The sequence below is a fragment of the Engraulis encrasicolus genome, chromosome 24 (assembly GCF_034702125.1).
Source record: "Engraulis encrasicolus isolate BLACKSEA-1 chromosome 24, IST_EnEncr_1.0, whole genome shotgun sequence".
NCBI lineage: Eukaryota > Metazoa > Chordata > Actinopteri > Clupeiformes > Engraulidae > Engraulis > Engraulis encrasicolus.
This window is the reverse complement of record NC_085880.1, coordinates 11,821,257-11,839,507: the sequence shown is the minus strand read 5'-3', so window position 1 is coordinate 11,839,507 and position 18,251 is coordinate 11,821,257. Positions and strand designations below refer to the sequence as shown.

Genomic DNA, 18,251 nt, shown 5'->3' with positions numbered 1-18,251 from the left:
CTTTGTTGGGTCCATTATTGCATCTGATGCTCATTATGCATGTGAGAGCTGCATAAACAAAGTCATAATAAGCAACATTTGTTTGAAAAGTGTTATCTTCAGGCTTATTGGTTTTCTCACTAAGAAATAAATGTTTATGAATGTAGTCTGCAAATATAGGCTAATCTTATGTCATTTAAAAAAGATAATCTTATGTCATTTAAAAAAAAATACTGAAGGGTGGGTGGCAATGACAGCAAGGCAGGCACCTCACCCCACAGTGCTCCAGAAAAATGCAGGCCCTTTATGAGAGAAATGTTCTCCCATCCTGTCACTGGAAACTAAATATCTGCTGTGGGTGTGAGTGCGTGTGTTTTGTGATTACAAAGGCCTTATCATTTTTTATTTTTTTTTAAATAATTTTTTTTGGTGGGGGTCGTGTCGTGTCAGCCCGGCCCGGCCCTTTATTGGGAGGAATTTTGAAAAACTGGCCCTCGGGGACTTTTAATTGAGTACCCCTGGCCTATAACCATGGTTTCTGATAACTACTTCGCATATGTGTTGCCTGGAGTCAACCAGCTTCTGCCAACGGTCAACGGGTATTGCAGCTCAGCTCAATTGTACTACATCCCACAATTGTACTACATCCCCCATTTTTTCCCCCATGAAATGCATTTTTATGACAGCCCACACGTTTTCCATGTGATTAAGGTCAGGGGATTGTGCTGGCCAGTCCATTAGTTTTATGCTGTTTGTCTTGAACCAAGATGTTGCTGGCTTGGTGGTGTGTTTGGGGTCATTATCTTGTTGAAACATCTACCAGTAGGCCCTGCCGTGGCCAACTGGAAGGGCACTCGCCTGCCATGCGGCTGACCCGGGTCCTTTGCCCAACTCTCCCCATCTCTTTCCCAATTCGCTTCCTATCCACCTCTCACGCTGTCCTATCAAATAAAGTCGACAAAGACCAAAACAAAAAAAGACCTACCAGTACTTCAAAGGCATTTCCTCTTAAGCACATGGCAACATGACTTCTTCCAGTATCCTGATGGGCTTAAACTTATTCATGATCCCTGATATATGGTAAATGGGACCAACGCCAGTCAATGAAAAAACATCCCCGTATCATGATGCTTGCTCCACCATTAGATAAGAGCAAAATCATGGTTCCAGACAAACAGCATCCAACTAATAGAGTGGCCAGCACAATCCCGGAATCACAATATCAGAAAGCTAAGTTGCCTGACAAAGAATTGCTGTTCATGAGGTAAAACTAAAAAATGCAGAGGAATTGTGGAATGAAGTTGAATTGAACTGGGCTGCAATACCGGTTGACCATTGCCAGAAGTTGTTCGGCCACAGATGCAAAGCAGTTATCAGAAACAAAATGGTTATGCAACAAAATAGTAGTTTAAGATACTTAGCTAAGTTTAACTTTCTCAGTTTGTGCAGTACAGTTTTGAATGTCCAAAGACGGTCACCATTGTTATTTTTTAACATCTCGTCACTTTCAGTGAAATATAAAATGTAATTACTTTTTCCAATTTTCTTGCTTTGAAATACAATATACAGTGTCCTCTCCTGCATTTGTGTTCATTCAAGTACAATTTATTTGAAGAATTTTGACATTTAGTCCTGCTTTTAAAGACTGTTCTTATTTTGAACACAACTGTATACCAACCAAAAATCACTAAAAGAGACATACTGTTTCATTATATCTTAAATAGATTTCTTGTGGACATTGCACATGGTCTGTGTGTGTGTGTGTGTGTGTGTGTGTGTGTGTGCGTGCGTGCGTGCGTGCGTGCGTGCGTGCGTGCGTGCGTGCGTGCGTGCGTGCGTGCGTGCGTGCGTGCGCGTGTCTGTGCGCGTGCGTGTGTGTGTTTTCTCTAGAGGTGTTACAGTGGATGCTGTGTCTGCAGTGTTGCTGTAAATGTTTTCAGTGTAGTGCTTGTGTTTAGAGGTGCTGTAACCTGATCGATGGCTGCTCTTGGCACCAGGCGTAGCGCCAGTTTTCTGTGTGTGTGCATGTGTGCGTGTGCGTGCGTGTGTGTGTGCGTGCGTGCGTGTGTGGTTGATTATGGGAAAATACCTGAGAGCTGCACTTCCACACATCTACTCTGTCACAGTTGTGCTCTGGTTACAGAAACAAACAGGAGTGTATGAGTTGGGGGTCTGCCGACATGTGCCTCAGTGTTTGCATTTTCAGGAGTCTACAACAAGATGTTCTCACTCGCTGTCCTGTGTTCAACGAAAAGCCCATCAACTAGAACCCATGACGCTGACAGGGTCAGTTGGGTCAAATGGGTCAGTTGTCTTAACTATTTAATTCTGAATTATTAATTTGGAATTAAAAACATCATGTTAACATGGCCATTGACAGATGCAGATGCAGAGAACTCCTCAGGTTTTCTGATTCATATTCATATTTTACTATGCAGTTGATTGTCCCCCAACAGTAACAGCCAGTCCCAGTCACTGGCAACACTATATCAGTAACTTTAAACAAAATGAGGCTATAAAATGAAGATCATTAAAACACTGTCAGCTTAGGAGAAAGTATATAAATGTTTGCACCCTGGAGCTTCCAGGGGGATATATACCCAGATGTAATAAAGAACTGAAGCGTTCGTCTTTTACAGGTTCAAATGAACCTGGATGAAAAGGCGTTGAGATAGCCACTGTGTGCACACACTGTGCATGGCCTGTGCTTGAAAACACTGCCTTTGGCAAGCTCACGCGCTGTAAGTGCTTTCAGTTTCTCCGTCGTGGTTTTTGTGAGTGTGTGTGGTGGATTTTCATCCATTGTTATCCTATCAAAGTCCTTCCAGCTCACTGCAGTTCTTGGACCATGTGGCATTTTACTGTTGGGTTTGAAGTCAGTCCAGGTTGCCGGGTGATTGTAAGCAGGGCCACTGACAGCTTTGACCGGGCCCCCCTCTCAATACATAGCATACCATAGGCGTGCATAGATACAGTAGGGACGAGGTGGGGCTAAAGCATCTTCCCCTTTGCCCTCCTGTACAAAGTTATTTTTTTAAAGTGTTTTGTCTCAATGTACTGTGGTCCATATTGACATGATAATGTACAAATGCTTCACGATCAAAAGCATGTGATAATAATGCCCTAATGTAATATTATATAGCCTTTATAGCCTACAACTGGAAGTTCTAACGCTCCCCCCAGAATGTCTTTGCAGCCCTACAATGTAATGGTGTCCCCTAGCTGGGCCCGGGACAACTGACCTGTTAGCCCCCACCCTATCGTCAGTGGGTCTGACTGTACTGTAAGTGCAAGACAAAGCTTTCAGTGTTCTGGCCTCTGGGGGTTCACAGGCCTTCTAGGATTATTAATTAAAGCAATGCCAATGCTTAAGCCCTTGTTTACACTAAGTCTTGCAAGTCAGATTTAAAAATATCTGAGGTTGTCGGCAAAGATTGCTTGAGAAAAATGCCAAAGTGGGCAAAATTACATGCATTTTTAAAATACTTACATATGGTTAAATATACTGTAGTTTATGTGTGGTAGCAGTGCTAACATCCAAAATGCTGGTGCAGGACAAAAAGAAGCATGCAAATGTGCAATTAAAAAGAATGCATACAACTGTTTTCATAGCCTTGTGAATGTCTTCGTAGTCTCCTCATGTACAATGGGAGTGCGCGGACATTCCATTTTATTTCATGTAAACATAAATGTGTGAAATTTTGAAATAAACCAAAATGGTTACAGTAGTTCATCAACTTGTAACAGGATGGGAAAATTGGCTTTGCCACCTTCTATGGTGTATAAGCATGGAATGAGCATACGGAGGAGCGGGCAACAATATCACTTACTGTACAACCTGTAAGACATCTGATTCTGAAAAAAACTGCTGAGTGTTGCTTTAGCTACTCATAATTTTCTTTCCTTTGCCTTCTATGCCTTCTTTGCCTTCTTCAGCATTCTAATTCAATTTCTTCAACATTAAAATACTGTAGGCGTAATGATAGGCGTAATAATAATAGGCGTAAATAATAAATTAGGCTACATATACATTAAAATACTGTACATCGGCGCTAAGCCCCCCACATTTGGGCTTGCATGCCCATGGGGACCCCGGTTCGAATCTGGATGGGGTCATTTCCCAACCCTACCCCATTTCTCTCCACATTAATTTCCTGTCACTCTCCACTGTCCTATCTGCAATAAAGACAAAAAGCCCATAAAAATATCTTAAAAAAAGAAAAAATACTGTACATCTACAGCCAACATGTATATGTAAGAATAGTCCCATTCAATGTGCAGTCCATTCATTTCACACGCACGCACGCACGCACGCACACGCACACACATACACACACACAAACACACTCGCACACACACACACACACACACTCGCGCGCACACACACACACACACACACACACACACACACACACACACACACACACACACACACACACACTTGCACACACACATACACACACACACACACACACACACACACACACACACACACACACACACACACACACACACACACACACACACACACCTCGGGTCTGGGGCTGTCCCAGCTCAGGTATCATTGCAGTAAGGACATGGGGATGCCAAACAAACACTCACACTTGCAGCTTGTGGACCAATGCTCCAGAGTAAGCTTACCTTTTCTGAAAACCTGCCAGCGAGCGTCATTAGTAGACTAGAGTAGAGTACTTTTTTTAATCCCAAGGGAAATTAAGGAGTTTGACAGCTTACATAGATACAAGACATACACAAAGACCTAATATATATATGTTATTATAATATTATATTAATATTACATGTTATATTATATTAAGATATAGCATAGTGTTCCCTGAAAGTGTTTTGAACAGTGCCATATATAGAGTATACGTTCCAGTTCTTGGCATAAATTGGAGTGGGGGAGGGGGTGGGGCAATGTGTATGTGTGTATGCCTTATTCTACAAACTCACACGGTAGTCACAAGCACTGTCTCATTTCTGTAGTCTGTTTGAGCAGCAGCGTTAGGGAAGTGCCAGGAATAGAAAGTAGCTGCTTCAGTGCTTTGTGTCAATGTATTGGGTACAACAGGAATGGTATTAAAAGTGTGGATGCAAGCAATATGTTAATGTAATCTTTTTGCACAGCCAAATCATGAAAATCAGCTGAAGATACAGTAAACAAACTATTTATACAGGCCCAGGATATTATTTTTTTTATTAATAGATTTTATATTTTGCAAATGACAAATTACTGCCATTGCTCCAAGAGATCCATTTCCTATGGCAGAATATTGTACAGTACACGCTGCCACTGACATCTTTACCTTTGTCTTTCCTAGTCCAGGTGTTCCATACAATACAACACAACTGCTGTGAGTGAGTTTGCAACATTGCCCTTTGTGTTCCACCAGTAAAAGCTACTCTACGGTCGGTAACCCACACTATCCATGTCCATTGTGTATTTTGACAGGGCTGGAGCTATAGAGGGGGCATTTGCCCCTGGGCTTAGGGCCCTCTTGTATTGGTGCTGGGGGCCCTAATGTGGCCACGTCGGGCCGTATGTTGGGGCCCTATCAGTGTTTTGGCCTTGGGGCCCTGTTTGCAATTGTTATGCCACTGTGTTTTGATCCACATGATATGACGCCGATGGCAGACCAGCACTCCCACCACAATTACATAATTTCCACATGATGTTCAGTCTGCCCTCTAAGGTTTTTTCTTCCTGGTAATTTCCCTCATACTGTGCGAAACAACCTCCTGACGCACCACTTTCTTTAGGACATCACGCTGGCCTACTCCACCCATCAGGGAAGCTGATGGCAGGGGGGGCGGGGGGGGGGGGGGGAGGGGGGGGGGGGGGGGGGGGGTTGGCAAACTGGTCAGTTGTCCCAGGCCCAGGGGAGAGAGGGGGCCCTGAATTGACTTATGTGTTGCATGGGGGGGGGGGCTTCCACGTCAGTTTGTCCTGGCCCCGGCCAATGGTGTCAGTGGCACCTTCCCCTGAAGCCTACTGTAATCCTTGTTAGGACTGTTTGTATTAGTACTGAAACTCTATGAGTAGGGAAGTGCTTTCCAAAAACACGTTCAGCTGTTCAACTCTTCCTCTCCCCGCTGCAGATCCTCCCTTTGCTCTGGTTAAATATGTCCATGTTTTCCTTAGCAAGACTTACTGGTGTTTTATGCTCTTGCATGGCCCTTCTTTACAGCTTAATTGTTCTCACATGATGTCCTTTGAATATTTTTCTAGGCTACTGTACTACACAGGATAAGGTTTGAGGACTCTTCATGAAGTTCAGCTGATTTGTTTTTACTTATTGATGGGGGATTTATTTGGCATGTATTTGATAGGATAGTGAAGCATTGACAGTTTTGCATTGACTGTTGTTCAGTTTTAGAAATTCGAATCTATTTTGTAAAGATAGACTTAACATAGTGCTGTGGGAATATAGAAAGCACTTCCGTGAGTCCATCACGGAAAACATTTCCAAATGAGGGGCACGGAATTTTGGCAAAATCTATGAAACTGACACAGAGTTCGTGTCCCAAAGATCCGTGTCCATTCCCGGAATTCTGAGAGATCAGGCTTGGTGTCTTGGTGTGACCTGATGTAAGCATTGACCTGATGCAATGTCACCTCATCCTGAGGGAGGGCCGTGGTAGCCAGAAATGTCACTCCTCTAAGTAACTGAAAAGAAAACAAAGGTCCGCAACACTGTTAAATGCTCCCAAATATTTAATGGCCATTAAATATTTGGGAGCATTTAACAGAAACATTTAATGGCCATTAAATATTTGGGAGCATTTAACAGTGTTGCGGACCTTTGTTTTCTTTTCAGTTATCTTACGTTTGGTCCAGCACCTGTGCCACTGATGTGCGCGCATTCTTTGACTTTCTGAACTCCTCTAAGTAAACCAATTAAATCTCAGCCTCCAAAGCACATAAAAACGTGAAATGGGTTGCATATAAAAGCCAAGGCCCTCCTCTTGCGTTAGCATGTGTTCATTCAGCTCTGAAATACCCACATTTTTATTTTAAAAATCTCAAATCTCACAAGCCTTAATGCTCCGTCTATGTCACATCAGGTGCCTATAGGTCAGTGGTGCAGCATGCACGCAACATCCAGCATCAATGGGTTAAAAGGGAAATCATCGGCGTGAGCTTATCTTGAACCATCTAGCACTGACACAGCTTCATAATGAATCATGAACGCCTGTTCTCAGACCAGCTGACCAGGATAGACTTTGGCACCGGCCCATTTATCCTGCCTTTACATTTCACCTTGTTTGGCATCGACTTTCAAAGTAAGACACCTTTCAAAGACAAAGCAGAATTTATTATTAGTTTCTATCTTACCCAATGAAACGGAACGGCTTTAGTAAGATAGCACTTCTCAAAACTCAAAAAGCTCCAAAAGCTATACCGTAAACCTTCTCACCTCATTGTCAGCACAAGAATTTTAAAAAATCTCAAAGTTTTTTGTTTTGTTCCTACGGTACAGTAGGCCTACTTATTATTTTCCACTCTAGTTGGTCCCCGTTTTTTATTTCAGGACCCTCGAAGTGACGTTAATCTTTCAGGCCTCAGAAAGCTCTCTCCAGCCTATAAGCCCTACCTCTGAGGCCGACCCACGCTGATGCTGCAGCTACTGCCGCCCAGTCTCACCAAGTCAGACCCGCCTCAGACTGGTTCTATCCAGTTGCATTTGTACTTTATGTGTATGTGTGTGGGTGATGAAGATGGTGGTGGTGGTGGTGGTGTGTGTGTGTGTGGTGTTGGTGTGTGTGTGTGTGTGTGTGTGTGTGTGTGTGGGAGGGATGGGGAGGAGGGGGGGGGGGTGTCTGCTCTCCATAAAAACTGATAAACTTTGTGTGTACTGTATGAGTGTGTGTGCACCTTTATTATGTGTGTGTTTATTGTGTGTGTGTGCGCACGCGCGTATGTATGTGTATGTGTGTGTGTGTGTGTTTATTATGACTGTGTGTTTGTGTTTGTTTGTGTGTGTCTGTGTGCGCATGGGTGTATGTGTGGGTGTATGTGTGTGTGTGTGTGTGTGTGTGTGTGTGTGTGTGTGTGTGTGTGTGTGTGTGTGTGTGTGTGTGTGTGTGTGTGTGTGTGTGTGTGTGTGTGTGTGTGTGTAAAAATATGTCTTAGGGCATTGCAAAGGTAAGGTACAGTAACTCTACCCTGGGAGAGGCCATCTATGGCTATTCTGTCCTGCTGGGCTTCCAGGAGTATGGCTTCATGTTGTGGGGAAGGTGGGAGCGGAGGTCATCAACCAATAGCGTAGAATACATTTTTCCCCCTCCGTCCTCTTTGCTATTGGCACCCACTGTACTGCCCTACAAAGGCAAAGTGCAGTAACTACGCCAGCATTGAAAATGAGAAAAATGCCTTCAAAGCATTGTATTAGGTTGGATATTGTAGTCACTGCAAATTTGACATAGCAATATCTCTAACACGGCCATATTTCCATATATCCATCTCTTTTTCTAAGGAATACAATGGACATTGTTCTAGGAGAGAGACTATGGACACTCCTGGACACTTTATGGCCACCTTGTCTTGGCTACTATGTGCCACTTAGCTAAGGCACATGTGAACACTGTGGACACTTTACACTTATTTTTTATTTATTTATTTTTTTTTTGGTGTGTGTGTGTGAGAGAGAGAGAGAGAGAGATGCCTTGGCAATAAGTATGCAACAGTGAGCTATATGATTATTTTATGTGTAAATATGTGTGTCATGTCTTGTGGACAATGTCTTTATGTCTTTATGTATGTGTGTATGCTACTTGACACCTTAATTTCCCCCTGGGATCAATAAATGATACTCTACTCTACTCTACTCTACTCTACTCTACTCTACTCTACTCTATATTTGGACCGTAAGGTTTTTGTCACAAGAGGTGTAAAGGAGGTGTAATGAAGACCATTTTCAGTCTAAACTCAATTTTCACAACATACAGTATGTAGTTACTGCACTTTGCCTTTGTAGAGCAGTGTATACAGTTGTATGTGTGTGTGAGAGAGAGAGTGTGTGTGTGTGTGTGTGTGTGTGTGGGGGGGGGGTTACACACACACACAAGCACAAGCTCTGTTATGGTGCCGTCCAGCAGAGTGTTGCTGTTGTTGCACTGTGCAATGTGAACCAATCCAAGCAGCCGGCTGAAATGAAAACCGCTGCGAAGTTTCCGTGAACTCTGACCCCTGCTCACGGGCGGTAAAGAGGGCTATCGGAGGAGAGAGGGTGGCCGTTGAACCGCCTCACCTTCCTAGCGGGCCCCAGCCTCAACACTCTTCTCTCTCTCTCTTCACATCACACACCCAGCCAGCCAGCCCCACGACCCTCTTATCAAACAGCTGGTCGTCACCACCCTACCCTCCCACAGCCTCCCTCTCTCTCTCTCTCTCTCTCTCTCTCTCTCTCTCTCTCTCTCTCTCTCTCTCTCTCTCTCTCTCTCTCTTACCTTTTGGGCTTTGTCTGCCTCGGCCTCTCTGTCTCTGTCTCTGTCTCTGCCTGTCAGTTTCTCTCTCTTTCTCTCTTGTGGTGATTTTTTTGGATGAGGATAAACTCACTCCCCTCTCCATTGTGCTGCGGGGTGTGTGTGTGTGTGTGTGTGTGTGTGTGTGTGTGTGTGTGTGTGTGTGTGTGTGTGTGTGTGTGTGTGTGTGTGTGTGTGTGTGTGTGTGTGTGTGTGTGTGTGTGTGTGTGTGTGTGTGTGTGTGTGTCTGTGTCTGTGTGTCTGTGTCTGTGTGTCTGTGTCTATGTCTTTGTCTGTGTGTCTGTTTGTGTTTCTGTGTGTCTGTGTGTGTTTCTGTGTGTGTGTGTGTCTGTATGTGTGTGCATGTGTGTGTGTGTGTGTGTGTGTGTGTGTGTGTGTGTGTGTGTGTGTGTGTGTGTCTGTGTGTGTGTGTGTGTGTGTGTGTGTGTGTCTGTGTCTGTGTGTGTGTGTGTGTGTGTGTGTGTCTGTGTCTGTGTTTGTGTCTGTGTCTGTGTCTATGTCTTTGTCTGTGTGTATCTGTGTGTATCTGTGTGTCTGTGCGAGTGTCTGTTTGTGTCTGTGTGTGTGTGTGTGTGTGTGTGTGTGTGTGTGTGTGTGTGTGTGTGTGTGTGTGTGTGTGTGTGTGTGTGTGTGTGTGTGTGTGTGTGTGTGTGTGTGTGTGTGTGTGTGTGTGTGTGTGTATGTTTGTGGTGTGTGGGGGAGAGTTAAGGTCAGCCTTCCCGGGCCTGCTGGGAAAGAGGGCTGCACTCTCCTGCGAAGGAGAGAAGGAGTTTATTAGCAGCACCACTGAGCTGTCGTGACTCATCACCTCTCTCACACACACACACACACACACACACACACACACACACACACACACACACACACACACACACACACACACACACACACACACACACACACACACACACACACACACACACACACACACACACACACACACACACACACACACACACACACACACACACACACACACACACACACTCCCATTCTCACACAAAGGAAGAGGGAAAATGGATCATGAGTGAGTCTGGTAGAGAGATAGAGAGGGGGAGGGAGAGAGAGAGAGAGAGAGAGAGAGAGAGAGAGAGAGAGAGAGAGAGAGAGAGAGAGAGAGAGAGAGAGAGAGAGAGAGAGAGAGAGAGAGAGAGAGAGAGAGAGAGAGAGAGAGAGAGAGAGAGAGAGAGAGATGCTGCCCTGAGTGGCCCTGCAGTGTGTTGGTGGGATTCTTGAGGGAAGCTGAGTCAGCTGTTACTGGCTGCTGCGGTTACTCCCAGGCAGCCCTCTGCATGCAGTCACACACACACACACACACACACACACACACACACACACACACACACACACCCACACACACACACACACACACACACACATACACACACACACACACACACACAGATAGACACACACACACGCACGCACACGCACACGTACACGCACGCACACGCACACGCGCACACACATTCGCACACGCACACACACACACACACACTCTCTCACACACACACACACACACACACACACACACACACACACACACACACACACACACACACACACACACACACACACACACACACACACACACACACACACACACACACACACACACACACTTCAAAACACGGTGAGGATCTCCTCTGATTTGTTTACCATCTCTGCCTCTTTGTTTACCATCTCTGCCTCTTTCATCAATGGTATTTGTATTCACATTTCAGTGTTAACAGTAGCCTATATTTTTATTGAATGTTCTTTATTGTATTAGGGAATGATGTTTTGTTTCTCCATATTGTTTTCTCTTGAATAGATAGCCGACTGTAAAATACTTCATTAATCATCATTTAATTTGTCATCTTCATCAAGGATTACAGTAAAATGGTAATGTAAGCCTGTGGCGTTAAGTTCTGCTAGGAAGACGAGACGGTACCTCACTCTCATCACTGCCCTTAATTATCCAATCACAGCTCCCGGTTGGGGAATCCCGCCACATCACTCGCTCATCCCCAGCGTTCAGCCAATAGAATGCATACGCATTTGTTTTAAAACTCTCTGTTTGTTTCCGCTCTTTGCTACACAGAGTAAGCCGACGCCGACGCCGACACCCCGCCTCCATCCCCTTCAACCTCCATCTCCTTCGGCCTCCTTCTCCTTCGACCTCCTTCTCCAGATGTCCTGGTTCCCTGCTCCGCTTCAGCCACCTTCTGCCTTATCCCCATGAGCCACCGTCACCAGTTGGTCCCTGTCCTGTGATGGAGATAGGCTTCGCCCCCTGCCTCATCATCGGCAGGATATGAGCCCCCTTTACAATTTTAATTCTGCACCTGCGCCAAAGACAATTACCTCCTTGTATATCAATAAATATCTTTAATTTTATTTTGCCTATCGAGTCTTCTATGGTAGAACTAATATGATGCTGATTGTGATTTTGAAATTGTCCATGATTGTTGAATTGTCTTGAGTCTTAACTAATTAGGCAATATTATTACGGCCTGGCAGGCATTCTTCATGAACACATTGCAGCTTTATGATTGCCATATTGGCTGGCTGTAACAAACTAATAAACTTGGGGGTCACATCATTCATTGATGTGCAATGTCCACATGTGTGACCACCTTAGTGACTTTCATGACTCAATGATTGATATGTGACAAAAAAAAGATGAAAAAGTCTGCTTTTTCGCTCCCACTATTTCTTCCCATGATGCTTCATTTCAGGTCAATGGACCCTTCTCTTGTCTGTGCCAATTTTCTCCTTCTTTCAGGTGAGATGTTTGGATGTGCAGGCTTTAACCTGTCTCGACACCTTGATGTGTGATCTTAGACCCATGGAAAGGGGTTATCCTAACAAGTGCACGCTACAGAAATAAATACCTTATTATTCCCACATCAGCATTAGACCTGAAGAAAGTCTGACCAGACGGGACGTCAAGCTCCAAAAAGGAAGTCCATTTGCCAACACCTAAATTCTTTTGACCTGGATGACCTCAACGAATCCTAAGAATCCGCATATCCATATTATACATCGGCAGGGAAATAACAGTTCTACTAACTTCTTGAATACATTAAAAATGCTTTTTTTTTAGAGAACAGTAACTTTCATTCATCTCAAAGGAAATAAAGGTATTCACCTTTGGTTTTAGGCTAATTTGAATAAAATCAAATATTTTTAAAAATCACTATTCAAAAAAAAGTCTTGAACCTTTTTTTCATGGTGCGTGCATTGAACATACATGTTAACCCTAGGTGAGGTAATCTGCTGGAAAGGTCACTGGTAAATATATACCCATCGCCTGCCATTGCATAGCATGCCATGCAGCCGCATGCTAGCTCCACGCTGATCGATCAGCAGGTTGGCTCTTTATGTAACTATCTGTAACCTCAGATGCTACTGACAGGCCTTAGCAACCCAATATCCTGATGTGTACCCGTACCGTACCGTACCCGTGTGTGAGCCCAACTGAAGTCATCAAGTACTAGCCAACGCACGCATCCACCAGTACGATTAACACGACACATGCACATACCCAGAAACCCCCACTCACACCAAGTCACATTCGCACACACATAGACACAAGCACAGACACCAATTTGCACACACAGACTCAGACCCAGACTCAGACCCACACACATACACACACGCGGACACACACAGACACATACACAAGCTCACACACATACACATACACACACATGCACACACACACACACACACACACGCACACACACGAGCGCATGCACGCACACACACACACGCACACACTCACACACACATACACACACACAAGCACACACACACCTCGTCTACTGAGAGGATTATGAGGGGGGGTGCAAACCCGTGGTGGCAGGCGTGTTCTGGGTGACTGTGGGAATAGCGTGTCCCCCTGTAGCCTGGGGACCAAGGGGCTGTCTAGCCGGCTGAGACCAGTATGAGCTCAAACCTCAGCTCTCCTGCTTCAGAGCGGCTGGGCTCTCTACCTCCCATCTGCACTCTCCGCCTCGACCCCTGGTATTAGCCTCTGTGACCCCCGCACAAAGGACCACGACGTCAAGGACCAGGCCTGCCGAAGACATCAAAGTAGACTGGAGTTAGACCCCCGTTTCTTTCTTTTTGTGTGTGTGTGCGGCTTTCACTTGTTCGCTTCAGCCAATTCAGCGTTTTTTTGCTCTCCTGTCTATTCAGCTGGGCCTCTTATGAAGTCTACTGTAGCTTAACTTGCCTACCTCTCTTTCGGGACTGTTTTCATAGATCCCACTTGTTCTCTCCTTCATCTCTTTTTATTCTTTTCTTGACGTCTTTTTTCTCTGATCTTCCATTCATCTCCCATCTCTCGCTCCCATTCCTTTTCTGTTCGCATCCTCTCATTTCCCTGCAACAGCCCTACTCTCTTAATGCATGGCACAGCATACATTTTACACTACTAAAAAATCAAACTAACACACCCCGCACCTCATAATTTTAAGTTTTAGTCCTGCTACTGCAGTCTTCTCATCATCACGGTAGGGACACATAGGAGGCGAAGCAAGCGAAGCGAAGAGAGGCGAAATCCAACCGTCATTAGGTCGTTGCGGCGAATCAAATGGAATGGAACAGTTAAATGTTGTTGATTTGATTGGGCCGCGGCAGGCGAATTCGCTCCTCATTTGCATAACATTAAACTTTCTTTAATAATTTCGCTCCTGTTCACTTGCTTTCACTTGCCATCGCTTGCCTTCGCCTCTCTCGTAGGAATGAATGTCAAAGTTCGCAAATTTGCGTGTATGTGTCCCTACCGTCACTTATTTTGACATTTCCTCGTTTGAATGTTTAACCACTTACCTCAGAACAAATCCTCATCCTTCAGGTAGAGCACTGCTCAGAAGGCTATCAGAACGAACGGTCACCCCACTTGTTTAGGGCAAGCTCGCCTTTCAACAACAACAACGACAAAATGCTTGGCAATATTCAAAATCATGTTTCCAAATGTATCAGCTAGTGGCCAATGCTAGTGGCCAATGCTGAGTTTATGTATTCGTTTGTATTTTGGTTTGTTTGTTTATATTATATATGAATGTTTTGCATAACCCCATTTGAGGATCACAGGGCTGTACACACACCATCGCTCTGATTCTGCAATGACATCACACAGTACTACATACACATGAGAGTGTGTCCTCCTCCTGTGCTGCCTGACTTCAAGCCTGAAATAGCAAACAGGACACAGTGGAAGACAAAACAAAGTAAACGGAGGATTGCTACCCAAACATCCCCCTCATCCCATCCGCTGACCCAAAACATCCTTTGCCATCCCAGTCCAGTGCAGGTTGCCAGCCATGAAGGTCCTGTTTGTGCAGGTCAAAAGGTCAAGCAAACTGTCATTTTGCTTTAACCAAAGCTAGCCTGTAAAAAAGCCATTAAAACATTATTATTCAAATCAGCGTAGCCTATTATATCACTTTACACGTAGCCATGCAAGGTTTAATATATATATATATATATATACTGTAAAAATATACTGTATATACATTATGAAATTCATTGACCAGATGAACAAATTGAGGAGGAAAGATTCATAGGCTATATATGGGGATATCAGATAGACTAGTGCCATCTTCATCAGAAAAGAAACACCTGCTGCACCTATGCAGTATATTCTGCTGCCAGTATGCATACCACACAATATTGTGACTAGTCACTGTTACAAGTCACTGATGTTATTTACCAAGATGGTCTACGTTTGTAGATGCCCTACATATACCAAGGAACTTTGAACTTTGGTTCAAAAACATGATATAGGCCTAGGCCTAGGTCTAGACATATTTTACAGTCCAGTTTTTTAAAAAGCTGAGGGATATATTTTTTGCCAATTTTAATGTTAAGTGTGTTATGTGATTCTTCATCATACTGATTATGAAAGGTGCTTGCCTTATTTAATTAAAAAATACTAAAAAAAAAAAAAAAACAACAACAACAAGTGTAGCCCATGTTAATTGGCTCAGGTAGAATAAGCCAATACGAATAAGGTCATGATCAGTCATTAATTGGTCTCATGAAATGTAGGCCCATGTACATATTTCTTTGAGAATGTGGAGTATTAGAGCTGTGTGATTTCCCCTTAGTGTATGTTTTTGTACGTCTCATTACTGTGCGTCATGACTGCAGTCAGAGGTAACATAATCCACCGAGAGGGGGGAGTTCATGTGACTGCGTGTTCTGACACTCCCGTTGCCCATTCCCAGCACCCAGTGGCGGCGCAGGCCCAATGTCTTTTTTTCCTGGTTGTTATTATCCACAAACCGGCTCAAACTGGAATAGTCTCAGCATTAACAATCCGGCATGCCCTTATCATAAAACTTTGTATCCATGACCCTGTTGCTGTTTTTTCCCTTCATTGTGCTATGCTTGAAGCTCTCGATGGTTTTCACTGTGTGAAACGGCCATGGACAACAGTAATGAACTAATGAAATAGACAATAATAATTTCCATGCTTGTGAATAAGTTGCTGATCCAATAAGAAATCTGCTCCTCTGAATATGATTATTGTTGCAAATGTGTTCCCGCAAAGAATGCGCGCCCCCTTGCCCCCAGCCCTCCACCGTTGCTTCACAAGGTGCCAAAGAAATTCCCCGTTACGTCTCTGTGCGCATAGTTTCCGCTGTTGACTACGCGCGGTGGAGCTGCGCGTGTCCGCAGGACCGCCGTTTCCCCCGGTGGACTGCGCACCGCACCACCCCGACCAGCGAAAACAGCTTTGAACCGGTTTTGTTTCTACCGGCGACTCGGTGCCAAGCGGATGCAAGGGTTCAAAGCATCCCGCAGACAGCACCCCAATCCTAATAATAGCAGGGACAACCAGGGACTCCAAGTGATGAGTAGATATGTGGCTTATTTTACTCCAGTTTTCATTCGGACGTCAGGGCATCCTTAATGGCAGCACCGAGGCTTCCATGTGCACAATTATCCCTGCGGGTGCCTTGCGATCATTTTGAGGTAAGAGGAACAATTATGCAGCGTTGTTTTTAATTGCCTCTAGCATGTAAAAAGTAAATTGCCTCGTGTTTGGTTGTGGCACTGTTTTTGTCCCTTTTTCTATTTTTGAAAGCGCACCTTTAAGGTGCAGTCGTGCAGACTTCTGATTCGAAATTGACGCTAAGGTCTGACAGGCGCTCAGCATGTACCAGGCTGCTTCAAAAGTTCTGCAGCCAGCAAGCGCGTGATCCAAAGGATGCTGAGGCAACTGTAGCACGAGCGAGCGGCTCTCTGCATGCACACAAATTATTCATAACTCTTTGAGCTGAGACATCGGCGGTTTCTTGAAGGAGCTCCCTACTCCCCAAAACCAAAACAAATAGTCCGTGAGAGAACATGGTTAGTGAAATACTGGTGAGTAAAAGGGCGATGAAGGAAGGTAGTTTTGTCCCACGATACGAGACGACGGCTTGAGCTCTCCTCCTCCTTTGAGGTGTGGTCTTAGCAGGAGCATTCAAAACTAGGCAGCGCGCGATGGATAGCGCGAGAAAGCTCCAAGGAGCCTGAAGGCAACATACCTGCCTGCTCCGCCAGGCACGCTGAAGTCAGCCAGGACGGACAACAACACATCTTCAGCATCCGTCACTTTACCATCTTTACCTTCTCTGTTTTTTTTAATGTAAGTGTCTCAGGATGCCTATTTTAATTGTGACACCTGTCTAACTTATTGTTTTTGGTTCAGTTGTTTGTGTTTGGTGTATTTCTGTGTTTTGCATGCACGTTGTAATGCCTTTGTCAAATCCCCTCTCTCTCCATTTTCTATCCTCTCTCTCTCTCTCTCTCTCTCTCTCTCTCTCTCTCTCTCTCTCTCTCTCTCTCTGCAGCTCATCTTGTTGAGAACATCCCCAATTTGAGAGAAAGAACAACATGGGTGGTGTAACTGCAGAGAAGGCCCTGGATGGAGGCTGGGGGTGGGTGGTTGTGGTCAGTGCCTTCATGGCCCAGTTCCTGTCCTGGGGGTCGCCCACGGCCGTCGGGGTGCTGTACCCGGAATGGCTGGCCACCTTCCAGGAGGGCAAAGGAATGACCGCCTGGGTCGGATCCATGGTATCCGGAATCGCACTGCTCACAAGTGAGTACAAAAAACAAACTTGAGTGTGTGTGTGTGTGTGTGTGTGTGTGTGTGTGTGTGTGTGTGTGTGTGTGTGTGTGTGTGTGTGTGTGTGTGTGTGTGTGTGTGCAGTGTACATTATGGGTATACGTCAGAGGCCTGGTCTTAACTACCCTCAGACAAAAAAATGTGAATTGAGTGGAAATGTATGGATGACATTGCCAAGCTAATAAGTTGATCCAAAGTATTGAATTTGTTTAGGTTCAATTCTGTTGAGATGCCATATATTTAATTGTTCGTCTCAGAGTAGCACCACAGATTATTACATTTTATTGAAGGTGATAATTAAATTGATGTGTGACGCGTCTAGGACATCCTTGCATCAAAGCTTGTTTTTGTACAGCAGCAGGTGATAGGCACGGATCTGATCTGCTCCAGGCTGACAGTCAGTACCATAGATAAAATAAAATAAAATCCTCGTTCATCATGAAGAATTCCTCTCATATCTCCGGTAACCATATGTGACATCCTCCGTTTAAGAACAATATTCTGTTATGAACGATATTTGTCAAGCGTGTGTCGTGTGGTGCCCCCTCAATGGTCAAAAATGGTTGGTTCTCCTGGGCGCTGAGCCCTCATGGGTCATTTTATTTGGCCTGTGAGATTATTTCAGATGTTTATTATAGTTGACCCACATACTCCATTCATATAGGCTATAGTAACA

At 44.6% G+C, this 18,251-nt stretch overlaps 1 protein-coding gene across 2 annotated transcripts in view; it reads left to right on the top strand.

The window, feature by feature from the left end:
• The first annotated feature begins 16,193 nt into the window (after positions 1-16,193).
• Positions 16,194-18,251, top strand: part of slc16a9a (solute carrier family 16 member 9a) — a 15,120-nt gene continuing 13,062 nt past the window's right edge. The window contains exons 1-2 of one of the 2 annotated variants that reach the window (XM_063192167.1): positions 16,194-16,437; positions 17,301-17,548. In XM_063192167.1, the coding sequence (XP_063048237.1) occupies positions 17,344-17,548 (205 nt within the window). In that variant the 5' untranslated portion in view covers positions 16,194-16,437; positions 17,301-17,343. Of the gene's footprint in view, positions 16,438-16,461; positions 17,096-17,300; positions 17,549-18,251 lie in introns of those variants that run through there. The other variant, XM_063192168.1, reaches the window with a different exon arrangement.